This window comes from Rhincodon typus, chromosome 44 (assembly GCF_021869965.1).
Source record: "Rhincodon typus isolate 14 chromosome 44, sRhiTyp1.1, whole genome shotgun sequence".
NCBI classification, from domain to species: Eukaryota; Metazoa; Chordata; class Chondrichthyes; order Orectolobiformes; family Rhincodontidae; genus Rhincodon; species Rhincodon typus.
Window position 1 is genome coordinate 378,986 of NC_063375.1, and position 20,697 is coordinate 399,682.

At 53.6% G+C, this 20,697-nt stretch overlaps 1 protein-coding gene across 1 annotated transcript; it reads right to left on the reverse strand.

Annotated features, from left to right (window-relative positions):
• Positions 1-532: 532 nt before the first annotated feature.
• On the reverse strand, positions 533-20,398 carry LOC109925047 (host cell factor 1-like). The gene is made up of 15 exons (XM_020525028.2): positions 20,288-20,398; positions 19,315-19,546; positions 17,425-17,567; positions 15,929-16,067; positions 15,645-15,826; positions 13,808-14,072; positions 13,474-13,634; positions 12,203-12,584; positions 11,522-11,899; positions 10,000-10,121; positions 6,474-6,614; positions 4,730-4,915; positions 3,550-3,847; positions 3,174-3,237; positions 533-2,982 (listed from the first exon to the last, which is right to left on the reverse strand). The coding sequence occupies exons 1-15, from the start codon at positions 20,396-20,398 to the stop codon at positions 2,937-2,939; spliced, it is 2,850 nt and encodes a 949-aa protein (XP_020380617.2). The 3' UTR covers positions 533-2,936.
• Positions 20,399-20,697: the final 299 nt, after the last annotated feature.

Sequence of the window (20,697 nt, forward strand, 5' to 3'; positions counted from 1 at the left end):
GACTGCGGCGCTCCCACGGCACTGACCCTCTGACAAGTTTGCTCGTTACCCCGATCTGGGAAGAGGGATTGGGCCCACACATCTGTGCCGAATAAATGGACTGGGAAATTAACAGAGTGGAAGGGGAACCCACGACCTCTGTCGGGAGGAGCTAAGGTGATACATTTACTGAAAGAAAGTGAAAGAGATGGGGCTTTGGGACATGAAGTATTAGAAAGTTTTTTTTGGGGGGGGGGGGGGTGGCAATGGTTTGGGACAAAAGTCTGCATCAGTGGAGTGAACGAGTCACCTCTCAATGGTATCACAGAATTATTCCCAAGAACAGAATATGCCCCGATCTCCGCATGGAAAAAAACGTCTGACAGCACCATGCTGTCCTGAAGTGGGCAGGTATGTCTCTCCCTGTCACAGGTTAGAGGCATCAAACCCAGACAGTGCTTAGCAACAGCTCTGGAATGGAGCGAGAGTTCAGAGCCAGAGGAGAGAATGAGAAGGGAGGATCCGTTGTACTGAATGAATTGCGAACCACACATGCTTTCAGTAAATTTAACGACATTAAAAAAAACATCATTTGCTAATGATCTAATAGCGTCAAGTTGCACAGCCTTTCAGTACTCCAGGCAGAGGTAGATAGATTCACGATGAACATTATGGAAGGAGTAATCAGACCAGCAATGATCTTGTTGAATGACAGAGCAGGCTTAAGGAACCGAGTATTCTCAAATGTGTATTCATCCCTCCCACCTCCTCAAAATTAGGGTTCATTGGAGTTGGGGGTGAGGGGGTGATCTGACAGTGAAGAGGATTTCAGGTCAGAGGCTGGGAATCCTGCAACGAGTAACTTCCCCCCCCCCCCCGACTCTTCCCTCCCCGCAAGCCTGTCCCACCATCGACAAGGCACAAGTCAGGAGGGTGATGGAATACTCCCCACTTGCCTGGACACAAGGCTCCAACAACACTCGAGAAACTCAACACCATCCAGGACAGAGCAAAAAACCCTCCCACTCGAAACCATCACCTTCAACACTCCCTCCCTCCCTCCACCACCGACACACAGCGGCAGCAGTATGTACCGTCTACAAGACGCACTGCAGCGACTTGCCAAGGATCCTCTGACAGCACCTTCCAAACTCACCACCCTCTACGCCTTGGAAGGACAGGACAGGACAGGCAGCAGACACAGAAAATGAGCCGCTGCAAGTTTTACTCCGAGCCCCCCCACGTCATCCTGGTCTGGAATGATAAGGGCCGTTCCTTCAGCGTAATCGGGGTCAGAATCCTGGAACTCCCTCCCTAACAGTGGTGGGGAACTGCAGCAGGTCACCCCCACCTTCTCGAGGGGCAGTTAGGGACAGGCGGTAAACGCTGAGACCAGACAGCGATGCACATAAAGACCTCGGGAATACAGCCCACCCCAGGGTGGCTTAGAAACCTCATCAACACTTCAACAGACAATATGGTTAGCCGGGAGCTGGATGATGGGTGCAGCTATGCGCGGAGGTGGTACGGTGCCCACATCTCAGCGAGCCTACTGCTGCCAATCACACTGGGATGACTGCACAGTTTTCAGAATTGTACACTTTTGTTGCACCAGACGAGATCACTAGCCAGAGCCAGTGGGTGGGAGCCAGGTCCTGGGGAGCATTGGAAAATCGGATGTGGCCAATAAACCAGTCCCGAAGCCTGGCCCTCAGAAACCACGGCTCACCCGGACTGCGCTGGGACCAGAGCAGCTGAGGCCTTGCAGCGGTGCCCTTTGTTGCTAAAGTAGAAATGGAAAGTCTTACCACAACCACCAAAACGTCTATTTCAAATACTGGTTTTCATATGTAAAAAGGAAAAAAAAAGTCGACACAAAGCTACACAATACGAACATCATTGGAGTCCTACAAAAAAAAACTCGCTCCGAGGAGCTCCAACAGATCATCAGACCATTATCTCCAGGTTAGGGGGCCTGAGGAGGAACTGGGATGGGACTGACCGGAGACGCCCCACTCATCTTTAAAAACATCTTTCAGTCAAATGGTTTGATCCGTCCCTATCCCTCCCCAGCTCAGATGTGATTGGAGAGGGAGCGAGTGGACAGAACCAGAGGGGAGAGAGAGAGAGAGAGACACAGAGAGAGAAAGTGAGACACAGAGAGGGAGAAGAGAGAGAAAACGAGATGCAGGGAAGTGATGAAACAGAGCGAGAGGTGGGTGAAGGACAGAGGGACGGAATGACCAGACCAAAAGGGTTATATATACACAACTCCAGGACCCATGCTGCCCTGGTATGGCTGGAAAACAAAAGCTCTTTCTCAGACAGCTCCCGTTCGGCGAGTGTGGGGAAATCTCGAGACAGTGTCCCAGTCCCTCCTCATCACAAGTGAGCTAACTCAGGAACAATTCCTCAGACTAAAATTCTCGCGCTGTTTTACACCTATATATATACACATTTATAATAAAAAAAAACGATATTCCTCTCTGCAAGCTCCACGCACGCAGCGAGGCGTGGCTTCCTGTGGCACAACACACGTAGGTCTCCGTCCGCGACTCCCCTTCCTGTCTCTCCGAGGAGTTTGGACAAGGGGAGAGCTGGCAGGGCTGGGGGTGGGGGTGGTGAGGGTGCTAGGGAGCTCGAGTTTGAGATTTGCATTCTGTTCAAAAATCGAAGCAACTTCCGGTCCTGTCCATTCAATCCTTGCTCGTTCCACGGGTAGATTACTGCTTTCAGCAGAGGTGCCCAGTCACAACTTACACAAAGGCGCAAGATGTGGTTCATTGGTTTGGCAGGGGATGGGGGGTGGAGGGAGGGGTATGGGGGGGGGGGGGGGATAAAAAAGCCCCCCGGCCCGACCTTGGGGCTCCCCGTTCCACTGTGTGCATGGGGCGGGAGGTGGGGAGGGGGGGGGTTGCTGGACGGGAGGGGGTGCACGATCAGAGATAATACAAAATTCACTGGCCGTCCGCTTTCGTCTTCTTGGGCATGTTCGATGATTTCCTGAAAGAGGAGTGCGGGAGAGAGTGTGTTGAGTGTGTGGCCCTGACCCTCCGACAGCGCGGCCCTCCCTCGGCCCTGACCCTCCGACAGCGCAGCAAACAGTCGCATCTTTTCTGACCCCTATAACTGCACTGACCCCTTTCCAATATCAAAAACCATCCTTGCCAATGAGCAATGCGTGAACTGCTTACGTTTCTGGGGAGCTGATGGATCGCTTCACCGCTGGTTTCACCACTGAACCATCTTTGTTGGTTTCTGAAAAAGGCAACGGGATTGATTGTCAGAGCATCACTAAACAAGGGTGACCATCGCACATCGAGGGGACAGGCTCAAGAGTGCCCCTCCTTGGGTGTGCCAGGGAGTGGGTGGGGGGAAGAAGGAGATAGAGGAGGGGGCTACGGGGAGAGAGGGGAGACGACGGGGAGAGCGAGGAGAGGAGAGGGTGACAGAGAGAGAAGGGGAGGAATTGACAGGGTTGGGTGTGAGCAAATGAGAAAACAGAGGAAAGGAAAAGGGAGTGAAAGGCAGGGTGGGGTGGGGTGGTAGGGGAGTGTGTCTCGAACCTACCCTGGAGCCACCTGACCTGTGTGGCCGGTCCATACCCCTTCTCGTTTCGAGCTGCTATCCTGAAGATGATTGCAGGTTTGGTGGTGTAATCAATGTGAGCGTTGGACAGGTTGGCCGACTGGACCAGGCACGAAGGGTTGGGGCCACAGTACACTCTCATAAAGGCCAACTGCGCCGGGCTGTTGGGCTTCAGCTCCATCGACTGGGTACTCTGGATGGCAAGGTACACAGAGTACTCGATAATCTTCCCCGATGTCATGGAGGGGGGCTCCCACGTCAGGTGGGCCCCATCTGGACTCTGAAGGTGGGGGATGGGGATGCAGAGGAGAGAGAAAGAGAAAAGCTGGTATTTAAAACCAGAACCACGTCAGGGAAAAGGTCCACTCACCTGCTGGGTCCGGAGCGAGTGTCATCGCAGGCTGGTCTTAACTACACGGGGGATTGGCGTACATCAACAGAGCAAACTTGCTACCGCTGCATAGGGCCTTGGCGAGATTACACCTGGAATATTCACGCCATGTCTGTCTCCGTATTTCGGGAAGGATACGGGAGGAGGTGGTAGTGATGCACTAATTCCGGGAAGGGGACCAGCGTCTCCTCTTGTGGAGAAAGTGTCTCGTTCCAGGACCTTTCAGAGGGCACCACCTCACAGTGTGGGGTCTGCAGGCCCAGACAAGGCGAGGGAGGGAAGATTTCCCTCTTCCAAACCCGGATCTCCCTGTGCATTATGCAACAGTGGAACTGGGTAAAAAGTGTTTGAGGTGCGGGCTGACAGGTCCCAGCCTCACCCTGCAGCCTGACCAGAAGTGAAATCGTTAATACAAAACTCCCTCGGATTTGCAAGGTCCCATTTGGTTGCCACTTTCCAAATGTAACTGCTTTATTCAAAAAGGGATGGACACAGACAGCAGGAAAATTACAGGACAGTGTCCTAAATATCCATCAAATGGAAAATGTTGGAAGCTTACTATTAGAGACGTTATAACAGGGCCGTTAGATAAAGTCAAGGCGATCGGGCAGAGTCAACATGGTTTGGTGAAAGGGGAATTGTTTTTGATGTGAAGTGACAATCCGTTGATGAAAATGTGATCCATGGTGATACTGAAGAGTTGGGCAGAAACATCTCAGAAAAGTTTGTGAATCTTCAGAGCTCCTGACTTCGGAGCAGCATTCTCCTTACCTTGCTTATTTTAATGGCACAAGGAGCCCCCGGGAAGCCTGGCAAACAGGTCTTGAAGGCGGAGATCTCACTGAACGGTCCTCGCCCGCAGGCATTGATGCCCGCCACCCGAAATTTGTAGGCGGTGCCCGACTGGAGCTCCTGCCGTTTCAGCTGGCTGTGGTCTGGGATCGGTGCGGAATCATCCTGAAAACATTGGGGGGGTGGGGGAATGAGACCCATGACACAGACAGAAAGAAATGTACATGCAGACATGTCAGCCCCATCCCACTGGGTACCACACCTGCCTGGAAACTCACAGGGCTCCCAGAGAATGGGCATCGCAATCTTAACCACAAGTGCCTGCATTATGGGAGCACCGCACTGAGAGGAGGTAAATGAGATTCAGAAGGTTCGTACTCCCTGAGGAAGCTTAGGAAATTCAGCATGTCCATAAAGGACCCTCACCCACTTTTACAGACACACCCGGTTGCATAACAGCCTCGTATGGCAACTGCTCTGCCCAGGACCAGGAGGAACTACAGAAAGTTGTGTACACAGCCCAGGCCCCTGCAGAAGCTGTTTACACTTCTCGCTGCCACGGAAAGACTGCCAAAGACCCCTCCCACCCCGGCGAAGCTCTCTTCCAATCTCTTCCGTCAGGCAGAAGATACAGACGTTTGAACAGACGCACCAACAGGTTCAAGAACAGCTTCTTCCCTGCTGTTATTAGACTGATGGATGGACCTCTCTAATTTCAAATCTAATCTCGATCTGTGCACCTCCTGTACAGCCATAACCTGGTTTGCCTCGCTGTGCCTAAGCGCCCCATGTCCTTGTTTGCTGTGGTCTGCCTGTACTACTCGCAAAACACAACTTTTCACTGTATTTCGGTACATGTGACTACAATAAATCAAATAAAAACAACAAGTGTGGAGTCAGCCAGTTCCCTTCGGGTTCAGGGTGTGAAAAGGAGATCGCCGCTCCACACACTGGGGTCCCTTACAGCAATGGCTGTGCCAGGGAACAGTAGCTGTAACTAGGGGACGGCCACAGGGATCAGTGCTGGGGGCTGTGAATATTTAACAACACAGATTAATCACCTGGAGGAGTAAAGTGAACATACTATCACCAATAGAGATAACAAGGTGTAGAGCTGGATGAACACAGCAGGCCAAGCAGCATCAGAGGAGCAGGAAAGCTGACATTTCGGGCCGAGACCCTCCTTCGGAAATGCTCTGATGCTGCTTGGCCTGCTGTGTTCATCCAGCTCTACACCTTGTTATCTCAGATTCTCCAGCATCCGCAGTTCCTACTATCTCTGATACTATCACCAAGTTTGATTTGATCTGATTTATTACTGTCACACATACGTAGGCATGGTGAAAGGTTTTGCTCTGCGTGCAGTAAAAGGCAGATCACACCATACAAAGATCATAGGGTGATAGAACAGAGCAAGGAATGCAAAGTTACTGCTGTACAGGAGGTGCATAGAGAGCATGGTCGACATTAAGTTTGAAATTTGACGGGTCTATTCACAGCAGTCTAATAACAGCGGGGAAGAAGCTGTTCTTGAGCCTGTCGGTGCGTGCGTTTAAGAGTATATTCAAGGCTATTTTTAAATGAGCGAGAGAGGAATCGAAGGGTTATGGGAAAAGGCGAATCAGATCAGCTCATTGAATGGTGGAGCTAACTCGACTGGCCAAATGGCCTATTCCTATATCTCACGGTCTTACGGCAGGTACACTCAGAAACTCAGACTTACGTCTCTGGCAGGCAAACCGTCTGGCGGCAAGTGATAGTGGGTCACCACGGTTGTTGTGCCCTTGATCACCCCAACATCGAGCCACTGGTTCAGATCCTTCTTGACAGCGGGTTTCGGAGTGACGGAGGACGTGTCCCCTTTCTGAGGTCGAGACAAAGACAGTCAGGTCAATCAACTGAAACCCAGAGACTGGTACTCGGTGGAAAACACTCCTCCTCTGCCTTACGCTCAAACGTACGATACCGTAAACAACTGGCAGCAGAGCAGAGGGAGCTGTTCGCTGCATTGCAATAGCCACCTCTCTCCAATTTCATTCGCTCTAAAGGCCTCCCAATGCACAAATGGTGTAACCAAGACTGGCCCCTGACTGCTTTGCTCACAATATCCTGTTATGCCAGGACAATGTGACAGAAATTGACTTGCCTGGACGGGGTGCGGCTCCAGCAACACTTGAGAAGCTCAACACCATCCAGGACAGAGCAGCACCCACTGACCCCCTGACCTCGATCGACACGCTAACCCCCACCTTCAACACTCACTCCCTCCACCAGCAACGCACAGCGGCTGCAGTACATACCATCGACAAGATGCACTGCAGCGACTCACCAAGGCTCCTCCACCAGCATCTACCAAACCCACCACCTCTACCCCCTGGAAGAACAGGCCGTGGAGGAGGGAGGGGTTGAATTAAGGGAGGACAGCACCCTCTGCAAGCTCCGCTCCGTACCTCCTGTCTCACAGACAGGCACCATCCTGAGTTGGAGTGATAACGTCCATTCCTTTACTGCCACCAGGTCCAAATCCTGGCACTCCCTTTGTAACTGCACTGCGGGCAGCCCTATACCACACGAAGTACAGGGTTTCGAGGAAGCAGCTCATTACTTTCTTGGGGGGGCAGTTAGGGATGCATGATAAATGCTGCCCCCCAGGTCACGTGGAAATATTCCTTTGAAAAGCTCCCCAGGAAGGTGCCACTGACTATCTACTTGAGGGATCTGTAAGCTTCACACAGTCAAAAAGGTGAAATCAGTGAGACACAGCCTGAGTGTAAAGTTTGGGGAAACCAGAGGCTTCGTGGGAATTCGGTGCACAGCGGGATTGGATGTTTTTCTGGGCTCGTGGTTTGTGAGGTTTTGTGGTTTAAACAGGATAAACTGAGGCACAGAATCAAGGGCTCAGGACAAAAAAGTGATATCACACGGTAAAACCGTAAGTTCATTGATTGGTGATAGCTACCAACGACAGGTATGATGTTGTGGGTAATAAAGAGACCTGGCTGCAAGGGGGTCAGGGCTGGAACCTAAATATCCAAGGATACACATCTTATCGAAAGGGTTAGGGCTGCCTTGTTTGCAAGAAATGAAATTAAATCAATGACAAAGTGGTGTAGAGATGGAAGACGGAGGATCTGTGTGGGAACAGTTGAGGAACCACATAAGATAAAATCCTGACAGGAGTTGTGTACAGGTTTCCAAGCAGTAGTCAGGACGTAGGGCAGAAAGTAAGTCAGGAGATGGAAAAGGCATGTAAGAAAGGCACTATTACAATAGCCACTGGCAGGTGGGGGGTGGGGGGGAGCAGGGGGCTGGGAAAATCAGGTTAGTAACTGATCTCAAGAGAAGGAATTTATTGAACATCTACAAGATGTATTTTTTCGACCAGCTGTGTGGAAGCAGCTTTTTATCCCAACCACCTTTGCTTCACTTGCAAATTACTTTCTATCCAAGCCCTCGATTCTCTCATGGACGGGCAGTGTTTCTCACAGCGCACTGCATGCAGCCCCCTTGTGATTTTGAGCACTTTTACCAAATCTCCTCTCCAAGAACAGTCCAAACTACTCTGGTCTCTCCTCTCCTGGTGTACCACAAGAATCTGTTCCGGGTTCTCTTCTATTTGTGATTTTTGTAAATGATTTGGATGAAGGAGTGGAAGGGTGGATTAGTAAGTTCACGGACTATACGAAGGTGGGTCGCATTGTGGACAGTGCGGAGGGCTGTTCTAGGTTACAAAGCGACATTGATAGGATGCAGAGCTGGGCTGAGAAGTGGCAGATGGAGTTTAACCCTGAAAAGTGTGAGGTGATTCATTTTGGAAGGACAAACTTGAAAGCAGAATACAGGGTTAACGGAAAGATTCTTGGCAGAGTGGAGGAGCAGAGGGATCTTGGGGTTCACATCCACAGTTCCCTGAAAGCTGCCACCCAGGTGGATAGAGTTGTTAAGAAGGTGTATTGTGTGTTCGCTTTCATTAATAGAGGGATCGAGTTCAAGAGCCATGAAGTTATGCTCCAGCTATACAAAAGCCTGGTTCGGCCACATCTGGAGTATTGTGTCCAGTTCTGGTCGCCTCATTACAGGAAAGATGTGGAAGTGTTGGAAAAGGTGCAGAGGAGATTTACCAGGATGTTGCCTGGAATGGAGGGAAGGTCTGACGAGGAAAGGTTGAGAGAGCTAGGGCTTTTCTCTTTAGAACGACGAAGGATGAGAGGTGACTTGATAGAGGTGTACAAAATGATCAGAGGTATAGATAGAGTGGACAGCCAGAGACTTTTTCCTAGGGTGGAGGTAGCTATTACGAGGGGGCATAGTTTTAAAGTGAGTGGAGGTAGATATAGGGGAGATTTCAGAGGTAGGTTCTTTACTCAGAGAGTGGTCGGGGCGATGAATGCATTGCTGGAGAGGGTAGTGGAGTCAGCCTCATTAGGGGCATTTAAGCGGCTATTAGGTAGGCATATGGATGATAGTATAAGGTAGGGGTGGAGGTTAGATAGACCTTAGGTTTAGGGTAAAAGTTCGGCACAACATCGTGGGCCAAAGGGCCTATACCGTTCTATGTTCTATGTAATTAAATCTCCATTCTCATAGACCTCTTCCGCGCTCTCTCCAATACTTTCAAATGCTTGGTGACCAGAACTGGACACAATACTCACAGCTGATGTCTAACAAGTTTCTCCTTGCTCTTGTACTTCAGGCCCCTAAGAATCGAGCCTGGAAAACTGAATGCTTTATTGACCACACTTTCCACCTCCGGTACCTTAAAGCACACCCTGGCTCTCAGTTCTTGTAGTTTAAGAATATCACTTTTTTTTTTTTTTTTAAACACAATCTTCATTCTCCTCTGGCCATCACCTCACTGTCTCTGCACTGAACTTCACCTGCCACCTATCACCCTACTCCAGAATCCTCACTGGCCTTTTATAGTTTTAAACCAATCGGCACCGCTTCCGGGTTTGGTGCTGCCTGCTGACTCAGAAACGGTGGCCCTTGCATACTGTGCATCGTTAATATGAAACGGGAAAAGCAATGGCTTCAGGTCAGAGTAAAGAAAGAGACTGTCTCTTGTCCAATGGGGCAAAATGCGACAGGGTGACCAGCTTCCTCTGCCAGCACTACGATCAATAAAGTGAAACTGCTCTAGATGCTGCTGGGCAATGCTTTGGGAGCCCACCCCAAAGTGTGCCAGAGGGGCTCAGCCCCGGAAACACGGAATGTTATCCCGTCCCAGCTGACCACGGTGAGCGGCTTACCACAGTCGAGGAGGGCTCAATCCCATTGGCTACCTCTGCGAGCGTCGTGGCTGCCTGAAGCTTGCTGGGACTCACCACGGAGACTGGCTGCGGGGAAGCAAGAGAGCTGGACGGTGCCAGGCCTGCAGGCGAGAGGACCAGAGGGTGAGCTGAGGCACATGCAACCACCAACCCCCAACTGACTCCAACCCAAAATCCTCCTGGGAAACCCGCGAGCTCCCAACTCCCAGCGGAGCTTTCCCCAAGGGCCAGAGAGTCATATGCCGTATAAAACAGACCCTTCAGCCCACCACATCTATACTGACCAACAAACACCAAACTGCTCCGTTCCAATTTCGTTTTTTTTCCTTTATTCATTCACGAGATGAGGGCGTTGCTGGCCAGGCAGCATTTATTGCCCATCCCTAATTGCCCAGAGGGCAGTTGAGAGTCAACCACGTTGCTGTGGGTCTGGAATCACATGTAGGCGAGACCAGGTAAGGATGGCAGTTTTCTTCCCTAAAGGACATTAGTGAACCAGATGGATTTTTCCAACAATCAACAATGTACTCACGGTCATCATTAGATTCTTAATTCCAGATATTTATGGAATTCAAATTCCACCATCTGCCGTGGCAGGATTCGAACCTGGGTCCCCAGACATTATCTGGGTCTCTGAATTAACAGTCCAGGAATAATACCACTAAACCATTGCCTCCCCCTAACACCCTCTGGCTGAAAGCAATTTTTTTCAAATCTCCCCTCGACCACTTATTGCTCACTTTCAGCTTAAACTGTCTGGTCTTAAGACACGTCTGCTATGGGTGGGGGGAGAAGGATTCTCACAATTTACCTCATCTGTGCCTCTTACGGTTTTGTACAGCTCAATCAGATCTCACTCCCCTCACCCCGCCCCACTCCGCTCCACAAATGCAGCCGACCCAGATCCTTCCTCACGATGGAAACTCTTCAAAATTCAACAGGAACGTCACATTTGTTGCCAGTCACGGAATGACCCCTGACCTGAGTCAGAGAGCTGTACAGCACGGAAATAGACCCTTCGGTGCTGACCCAGATATCCTAATTTAATCTAGTCCCATTTGCCAGCATTCGGCCCATACCCCTCTAAACCCTTCCTATCCATGGACCCATCCAGATGCCTTTTAAATGTTGTAATTGTACCAGCCTCCACCACTTTCTCTGGCAGCTCATTCCACACACGCACCACCCTCTGCGTGAAAACGTTGCCCCTCAGGTCCCTTTCTCCCTCTCACCTTAAATAAATGCCCCTCTAGTTTTGGACTCCCCCAACGCCTGGGGGAAAAGACCTTGGCTATTCACCTGTCCACGCCCCTCATGATTTTATAAACCTCCACAAGCTCACCCCCTCAGCCTCCGACACTGCAGGGGAAACAGCCCCCAGCCTATTCAGCCCCTCCCTGTGGCTCAAACCCCAGGCCCTGCCCAGGTTAAAGATGGTAGAATTTAAAGGGGCAGGGGCCACGGTGGGGCGGGGAGCCTGTCAGTCGGAGTGGACACATACCCTCGGTGGTGGTCGGGGGGAGGAGCGGGTGGGTGCCCACGCTGTTGGTAGGCACACCGAGCTCACCGAGCCCATTGGTCTCGCCCGTAGGGTCGTTGAGGCTGTCAGCGGGCGCCAGGGCTTCAGTGGGTAGCTGGGGCTGGCTAGGCCCAGCAGACAGGAGATGTTGTTGTTGTTGTTGTTGTTGTTGTTGTTGTTGTTGTTGTTGTTGCTGCTGCTGCTGCTGCTGCTGGACTAGCGCCGCCAGATCTTGGTGAGCGAGCACGGCAAGCGGGAGCGCTGCCTGCTGGGCATCGGCGGACACTGCGCTCAGCTGGGCCAAATCCGTCTCGTGTGGTTGCTGCTTTGGGTCCGGCATCTCGATCGTTTCCCCAGAACCTGGAAGGGGGAGGGTGGAGAAAACGGAAAAATTAGGAAAGCGAACGCAGCGGCAGGGGGAGAGAAAAATAAAAAAGGTTCCTTCTCAAACGAGCCCGGCTAACGTTAGCCCTGCTTATTAAAGAAGTACAGCAGGTGTGACACATCTTTATCAGGCTGACGGTCCGCGCAAACCGTTGGCCAATGGCCGAGGGGAGCGGGCACTGGGGGTGGGGTGTCCAGTGCTGAGTGCGATGTAACCGGACGGCTGTTTGGGGGTTGAGGTGGGGGGGGGGGGGACGGGACGGGTCACATCGTACCTACCCATGGCAGCTTGCTGTGCAGCCTGCAACACGGCCTGCAGGGCGAGGGCCTGCACCTCCTGAGAGACAGCCGCCTGTTCCGCTGCCTCCGCGGCCGCGGTCACTGCCAGCTCCTCTGGTGTCAGGCCCGCCAGATCGCTCTGCCCGGCCATCGCGTCCGCCATCAGCTCCTGAGGGGGTGCCAGCTGCTCGGCTCCTGTGCCCTCGCCGGTCTGCAGGGGGGTGCCAGTCTCTGCGGTGGGCCCAGGTGGTGCAGCATCCTCCCCTGTAGCTGGCGGGGGCCCAGCGACTGTGTCCGGGGCCACAGGCTGTTCACCAGTCGAGGGGCTGGGCTGTTCCATCGACGTTGTGACGTTCGTGCCTTCCGATATCCTCGCCACACCCTGCAGCCAGAGGAGAGGCCAGAGAGAACCCCATCAGTATCACAAACCCATCAACATTATCCCAGCTCAGAGAATCCGAGAGGGCAGTGTACACAGAGCTCTACTCAGCGTCTAACCCAACCCCTGCTGTGCTGTCCTTATCCTGGGAGGGTTTGATTGGGGACAGTGTAGAGGGAGCTTTACTTTGTATCTAACCAACACCGCTCCCCCACCCCACTCCTTGTGCGGTCGTTATCCAGGAGGGTTTGACTGGGGATGGTGTAAACAGAGCTTTACTCTGTATCTAACCCTGTGCTGTCCCTGTCCTGGGAGTGTTTGATTGAGTGCAGTCTACAGGGGGCTTTACTCTGTATCTAACCCCATGCTGTCCCTGTCCTGGGAGTGTTTGATGAAGGTGACAGTGTAGAGAGAGCTTTACTCATTATCTAACCCCACCGTGCTGTCCCTGTCCTGAGGGTGTTTGATTGGGGGACAGTGTAAAGGGAGCTTTATGCTCAATCTGCCCTAGTCCTTCAGGCTACACTAAAATAAACCCCGTACTCAGTCTTTCTCCTGTAACAAGGAAGACTCCTCTGGTCAGTGCAGCCCAGCAGGTCAAGGCCTCACTCCTTTAGGTGAAGGGGTCAGAGTCTGATGCCGACAGCACAAGCCAGAAGCTGGTCCTGCAGCATAATTAAACAGGAGGGTGCCTAATCATCTGAATGTGGTGGATGTAAATTGGTGCTAGTTATTGGAGGAGGAGTGTGAGGCGACCTCTCACAATTTGGGAGTGAGTCACCAGTGCCCTATAAGTGGTTGGTGATGATGTGTAAAACAGTCAGTGGAAGGAGTCTCAGACCCTGATGGAACGTCTGGTGGCTGGACACGCAATCTCCGAATGCTCACTTACCGGGATGGAGGGGCTGGGTGTCGGGGTTGACTGTGTCACTGTGGTGTTGGCCCCTGTCTGTGCAGCAGACACCGTGGTTGCTGTGTTGGTTGTACCTGCTGTGGCCGTTTCCCCGTGCACGGTCTCCGGGAGGCCCTGCGCGTTAGTGGGCGGAGGCTGGACTGCGGGAGAGTCAGAGGGGGAGGAAGAGGTTATTCGTGCGGCAGGCCGCGTAGGCTCCTCATCGTCCCGAGCGGTCAGAAATCCCGCCAGCCCGAGGGTGGCTTGATTATCGGATCTCACGCAGCTCCGAGCTTCCCCGCCCCGAGCGAAGCAATGCCACCCATGTCCTTACCCTGGTTGGCATCCATGTTGGCAGTGACCGTCGTGGCAGTGTTGGTGGTGTTGGTTTCAGACGTCTCGTGGGGAGGGTTGGAGCAGACCAAGGGCGGGCTCCCAGACGCCTGGCACTCAGCCTGCCCGCTCTCGGGCACGTGCACCAGCGAGGGCTGCTCCATGGTGGGGGAGGCAAGGATAGTGATGGGCAACTCCTGGATCGACGACGTCTCCACCCCGGTGGGTGCAGTGATTAACGTGACCCGTGTGGGTTCTGACGGCGCCTGGGGTGATAGGAAGGAGAGCGAGAGGTGGGGGAAGAGGGGGGGAAAGGAAGGAGAACGAGAGGGGCGGAGGTGGGGAAAGAAAGGAGAGCGAGAGGGGCGGAGGGGGGGAAAGGAAGGAGAGCGAGGGGGGGGGGGGGGGAAAGAAAGGAGAGCGAAAGGGAGGGGGGGGAAGGAAGGCGAGAAGGGGACAGAGAAAAAGACGAAGACGAAGGAGAGGGAGGGGAGGGAAAGGGGGTGCAGATGGAAAGAGAGGGAGGGTTGGAGAGAAGAAAGGAGAGAGGGAGGGGTAGGAAGGAGAGAGGGAAAGGGAAGGAGGGAGAGAGAGAGAAAAAAACAGAGACGGAATTAAACACAATGACAGTTGGCCTAAATAAATCTCAAAATGTTGGTTGGGGATGACATGCCTGATGGGTACAAAACTGCAAAGAAAGGTGTTAAACTGTGTCCCCTCAATCCAGACTCTTCCATAAGGGAAACCATCTTCTCAGCCTCCACCCTGTCAATCCTCCCTCCTCAGGGTGTGAGACATTTCAATGCCATCACCCTCCTGTTCTTCCAAACTCCGATGGGGACTGATCCAACCAGCTCACCCTCTCCTCCGAAACACAGAAAAACATAGGACCCTACATTGTGGAAGCAGGCCATTCAACCCCTCAAGTCCACACCAACCCTCCAAAGAGCACGCCACCCTGACCCACCGCCCTACCCTATCCCTGAAACCCACGGCCAATCCACCCTAACCTGCACATCCCTGGCCACCACGGGACAATTTCCCATGGCCAATCCACCGTAACCTGCACATCCCTGGGCACTACGGGACAATTTAGCACGGCCAATCCACCCTAACCTGCACATCTTTGGACTGTGGAAGGAAACCCACGCAGACACGGGGAGAATGTGCAAACTCCACACACACACAGTCACCCGAGGGGGTGGAACTGAACCTGGGTTCCTGGTGGCGTGAGGCAATAGCGAGAACCACTGAGCCACTGCGTTGTGGCAAGATAGACCACTTCATCCCAAAGACCAGACAAGGCAACCTTCTCTGAACTGCCTCCAGTATTAGTGTACCCGCCCTTCAGTGAGGGGGGCAGTGCTCCTGGAACTGTTTTCCATCCACTCGTGAGACGTGGGTGTCACTGGCTGGGTCAGCATTAACTGGCCATCCCCAATTGCCCCTTGAGAAGGTGGTGGTGGTGAGCATCAGCATTTTCTAAGGTTTAAGGACACCCACAAGTGCTGTTAGGGAGGGACTCCGGTCTCACCTAACCCCGTGCGGTTGGGGCAAGACTTTCAGGCTGTTCTATTCCGTGCCTCATAACTGACACCAACACTTTACCTGCCTCGCTCACTCACTACACCTATGTGTTAATGCTTGGAGATTTGTCCCCCCGCCACGGGTCACCCAGATCCCTCTGCAAAGCAGCGTTGTACAGTCTCTCTCCCCACGTTCACACGAGGCAGCTATTTCACATCTCCTGCCAAAGTGGACCTCCTCAAACCCCACATCTCTGTAGATTGACACCAGCCACCCCCTTACACCGGCTGGCGGGCAGAGCCTGGCGTTACCTGCATGGCGACAGATGGCGTACTGCTCGTGGTGAGGCCGGGCTGAGCGGCGGACACGGTGATGACCGCAGAATTGATCAGCTGGCTGGAGAAGGTGCCCAGGGTGCCAGCCAGGGTGGTGGCGGCGCCCACCCCCGCTGTCCCTCCAAGGGATCCCGTCACCGTGCCCAGGGTGGTCACACCTGGGAAGAGAGAGTCACAGCAGCCTGACATTAGCAGGAGGACAGAGGGAGGGTGGGTGTCCGCGGTACGGCGCTGTAAGGGAGGGGCTCTGACACACCTACCTGTCGTGCTCTTGACCACCAGGGTGGTGACAGCTGGTTTCACGGCCGAGACAGATACCGGTGTTACTAACCGCATGCCACTGACCGGGACAGTGCGCAGGATGGTGCCTGGCTGCCCAGGGGCTCCCTTCAGTAATACCTGGGAAAGAAAGCAAGTAGCTGGATCAGTGTGGGCACAGCGTTCACAGAAACCAACAGCAACCCGCGCCCCCCACACAAAACTGCACCCCCGCCCCGCCACCACTGTGACAATCTTTCCTGTGCATTGTGCTTTGGAGATGACACATCAGTGTGAACACGGGCTGTCAGCAATCTCTGTGCCCACCAGCAGCTGAGTTCCGTTCAGAGTCTCTGTAAGCAGTGACAGCAGACCCTCCTCCCTTGCCTGTGGATCCAACTGAACCTTAAACACATCCTCTCAAACACCCGTGTGAAATCGAAGCCTGTGGTGGAAGCCAGAAATCCAGGCGACATTCCAAATCGATGACCGGGGTGGGGAGGCGGCAAGAATGATTTGACGGAGCAGATGAGAGCGCGATTTCAGCACTGGGCCCTCAATATCAGAGGGTCACTGATACAATCGAGTCCTGGGGTTCAGGACTCCGACAGGAGCAGGGAGGATGTGGGAGGTGTGAGGATATGGGCACAAGGCCCGACAAGCAGCGAGCATTTGAGGGTTACAGCGCGAGCGATCTGGAACACTCTGCCCAGAAAGGTGGGAAGTGATCGAATGGGAATTGAAGCTGGGACTGTTCTCCTTGAAGTGGTCAGGAAGCATTTCAAACCATGAAGGGGGTGTTTTTAAGCAGCTGCATCCACTGCCTCGAGCTGGGCAGACAGGACACGAGTTCAACTCCTACCAGGGCAACCAACGGTATTTTAATTCTGTTAATGACGGCGGAGTCGGCAGCTCCTCGGGAACGCTGACCACCATTGGGAGAGACCAGGCTGGTTCATGGATAATCCCTTCTGGGAGGAAATGGGCCATTCCTCCCTTGCCCAGACCCTACAGCAACGGGGTTAGATCCGCAAACATCCTTCGACATGGCCCTAAGCGAGGCACTCGGTTCAAGAGGGCAATGGGCAGCCTAGGCCACGAAAGGGCACCAGGCAAAAAGAGAGGCCGGCAGAGAAGGAGAAGGCAAGAAACGCTGCTTTCGAGAATACATTTGAGGAGGAATCTGGAACGTGCCGGCTGAGACGGCAGTGCATCGGATAAATAACGCAGAGGGCTGTGGGGGATGAAGTGGTGTGGGAATGGGAATAACTGGACAGCACTTTGAACAAGTAAACTGGGCAGAATGGGCTTTGGTGCTGACATTCTAACTTAACTTCCATAGTCTGCACCGTGCGCACGCACACACGTGTCACGCTCACTCCCAGAGCACTCCCTCCCACTCATGCTCAACACACTCCAGGCACTGCACATCCAAGCCGCTCTGTTCCAGCCATGACGGGCACCCCACCCCCCCGGGGGGGGGGGGGGGGGCACTAACCTGTGTCAGCCCCTGTTGGCCCGTTCCTCCACTGATCTTTGGCACAGCGGTGATGATCTTGGCAGGGCTGCTGGTGCCTGGCGTCATCACTTTGGTGGTGAAGATGGTGATCGGAGACTTCATGCCGGTGTTGCTTGTGACCGCTGCGGATGGAAACAGGCGGCGCCGTGCGCGTTACACACACCAGACAGAGGCGAGACTCAACCCCCCACCCAAAACCTCCGTGTGAAACATCGCGCCCCCCTTTTGGCTGCTCACTCACTAACCCGCCTTGGCAAAGGTGAGCTCTAAGGTCAGATGGGCAACAGTTTGCTGAACAGCCCCGAGTGCGCTGGACATTCCAGCGAGAACCAGCTGCAGTAATCCATCAGGCTGGCAATGGAGCTGACTAACTATTGGGGCTGCACCACCAAACTACCTGACACTCACTGCTAGTGCTGTTTACAAAGCTGCTGAGGCAGACAACAGGAAAAGGCAGTGACGAGGAGCCAGGACCATCCAGGGACAGGGCTGGCAAGGGGGAATCCATTTGCCTGTGAAACGGTGAGCGCTTATAGATAGCTGTGGGCTCCTGCCTGCCAACCCCTGGATCAACCTCTCATCGAGCAGGGAGGTGCAAGGTGGCATTTGTACCCTGGAAGTAATCCAAACAGCAAATGGAAGGCTAGGTTTGGTTACCAAGCAAAGAAACTAAATTAATAGAGATGGTAGGAACTGCAGATGCTGGAAAATCTGAGATAACAAGGTGAAGAGCTGGATGAACACAGCAGGCCAAGCAGCATCAGAGGAGCAGGAAGGCTGACGTTTCGGGCCTAGACCCTTCATTAGAAACTAAATTAATACGTCCTTTCTCGGACTGATGATGGCATCCCAGCCCCAGCAGTGCCCACCCAGTTGCAGAGGACCCCAAAACTGCCTGGGGGCACCAATATGCCCATATTTCCTGGTGTCTAGAAGAGGTGCTGACCCCACTGACACCCAGGCAGGGTTAAGTGCTGAGAGGCAGCACGATGCCGAGTCTGGAACACGGGCTGCTGGCAGAGGTGGAGGAGACATTTCTGCTCTCGGGGCTTGTGAGCCTTCGTCCTCTAGCCCAGGCAACACCAAGTCGCTCACGGCTCCCGAGGTCAGGAAGTGGACAGATTTCTGGGAATTCAAGGATAGGCAGGAAGGTGTAGTTATAGAGTCAGACAGCACAGAAACAGAAACTTCGGTCCAAACAGTCCATGCCAACTACAATCCCAAACTGAACCCAGTCCCACCCACCTGCTCCTGGCCCATAGCCCTCCAAACCTTTCCTATTCACGTACTTATCCAAATGTCTTTTAAACATTGTAACTGTGCCCACATCAACCACTTCCTCTGGTAGTTCATTCCACACACAAATCACTCTGTAAAAAAAAAAAAAATTTCTCAAACCTTTCGCCTCTCACTTTTGAAAATGTGCCCTCTAGTCTTGAAATTCCTCCATCCTAGGGAGAAGACCCTTGCTATTCACCCTATCCATGCCCCTTACGATTTTATAAATCTCTATACGGTCGCCCCTGAACCTCCTACACTCCAATAGGAAAGTGCCAGCCTATCCAGCCACGAATACAAACTCTCCCCTTCCTGGCAGTATCCAGGTAAATCTTCTCTGAGGCCTCTCTAGCTTAGTCATATCCTTCCAATGACAAGGTGACCAGAACTGGACACAGTGCTCCAGAAGAGGCCTCACCATTGCCCTGTACAACCTCAACGTGACGTCCCCACCTCCGATGCTCAAAGGTCTGAGCGATGAAAGCAAACGTGCCAAACGCCCTCTTAACCACCAAAGTGCTCAGTAGGCCGAATGGCCCGTTCAGGGTAGCCTTTCCGAATAGGCCCACTGTACAAATCCCTGTGCATTACCTGCTGCCCCCTGCTGAGCCATGAGGGCTGAAACAGGGATAGTTTTGATGATGGTAGTGGTGCCCGGTTTGTTGCTGGTGTTGGCAGACATGCTGCTGATGCCCAGGATGGTGGGTGGCTTGGTGGCCACCGTCCCTCCGGCCTGCGTCGTGGTGATGATGGTGGTCGGCTTGCCATCGGCTGACGTCACCAGCTTCAGGATGGTCGCCCCAGGGGGGAGCGGGCCTTTGGTCTGTAACATCCGCCGCATAGCGCCGGGAGAAAAAACACGGTTAGGATCTGGGGGAGAGCCAGCTAATCAGCAACATCCATAGCTTGGCCGGGGCGGGGGGGGGGGGGGCGGTCAGCACCCAGGGAGCGCCCCGCCGGAGGGGTCAGCTCCGAGGGGGCACCCTGCCACCACAGGGTCAGCACCCAGGGAGCGCCCTGCCATCAGAAGGGTCAGCTCCGAGGGGGCACCCCGCCCTCGGGGGTCAGTTCCAAGGGGGCACCCTGCCATCACAGGATCAGCGCCCAGGGAGCGCCCCGCCATCAGAGGGGTCAGCGCCGAGGGATCAGCGCCAAGGGAGTGCCCCGCCATTTGAGGGGGAGGGGGTCCAGCGCTGAGGGGGCACCCCGCCCTCAGGGGGACAGTCCCGAGGGAGGGTTATATTGCGCACAGGGTGTTAACCTGAAAGCTCTCATATCAGGGCAACAAATTCCAGAGAGTTAAGAACATAAAAACTGTGCATGTGTATTTGGTGGGGGGTGGCACATTACACGTCTCCCCACCCACCTATTATGCCCCAAAACACTGCTCTTGCCTTTGTCACAGCTGACAGCTGGAGCTAGCTGGGCAGTGCACCACACAGTATTCCTGACCTCAGAGCAGTAACAGGTCGTCCGTCCCTGGCTCAGAATGTGCCGTACCGACACCCCGCTACAACCGTTGAGCTGCCAAACACAGTGTTCCCTCTCCCTGTGCGCCTCTCACCTGAATGTACTGTGTGACGGGGCTGGACGTCGCTTGACCCGTGACCACTCCCGACTGCACTGGCTTGGTTTGAACCAGGGAGACCATCTTCCCCAGGCTGGAGATCTGCATGGCGGGCAGGGGAGAGCAGGAGGGGAGATTGAGAAAGGGTGTGCACACACACAAATACACAGAGGTGACATTATCAGACAGGGAATGGCCACCGAGAGCACTGTTACTGACCTCCCTTGTAAGGGACGTGCCCTCTGTAAGGGCCGAGGCCTCTGAAGCCTGGCAGTGGGCATTTGCACCTACTGTATCCACCATGCACACTCAGGTTGTGAAGGGTGTCACATCAAACATGTGCCCGGGTGGTGACAGCAGAAACAATGGTAGCTGCTGGCCCCTGTTCTTGTGGAACAGGTTCAAGG

Bases quoted from the DNA above. Each gene is read 5' to 3' on its own strand.
- LOC109925047 (XM_020525028.2), bottom strand. From the start codon at position 20,398: ATGCAGATCTCCAGCCTGGGGAAGATGGTCTCCCTGGTTCAAACCAAG. The intron at 6,615-9,999 runs GTAAGCCGCTCA...TCTCGACCTCAG, and splicing joins TTGAGCCCTCCTCGACTGTG to AAAGGGGACACGTCCTCCGT. The intron at 3,238-3,549 runs GTAGGTTCGAGA...TGCCTTTTTCAG, and splicing joins ACAGGTCAGGTGGCTCCAGG to AAACCAACAAAGATGGTTCA.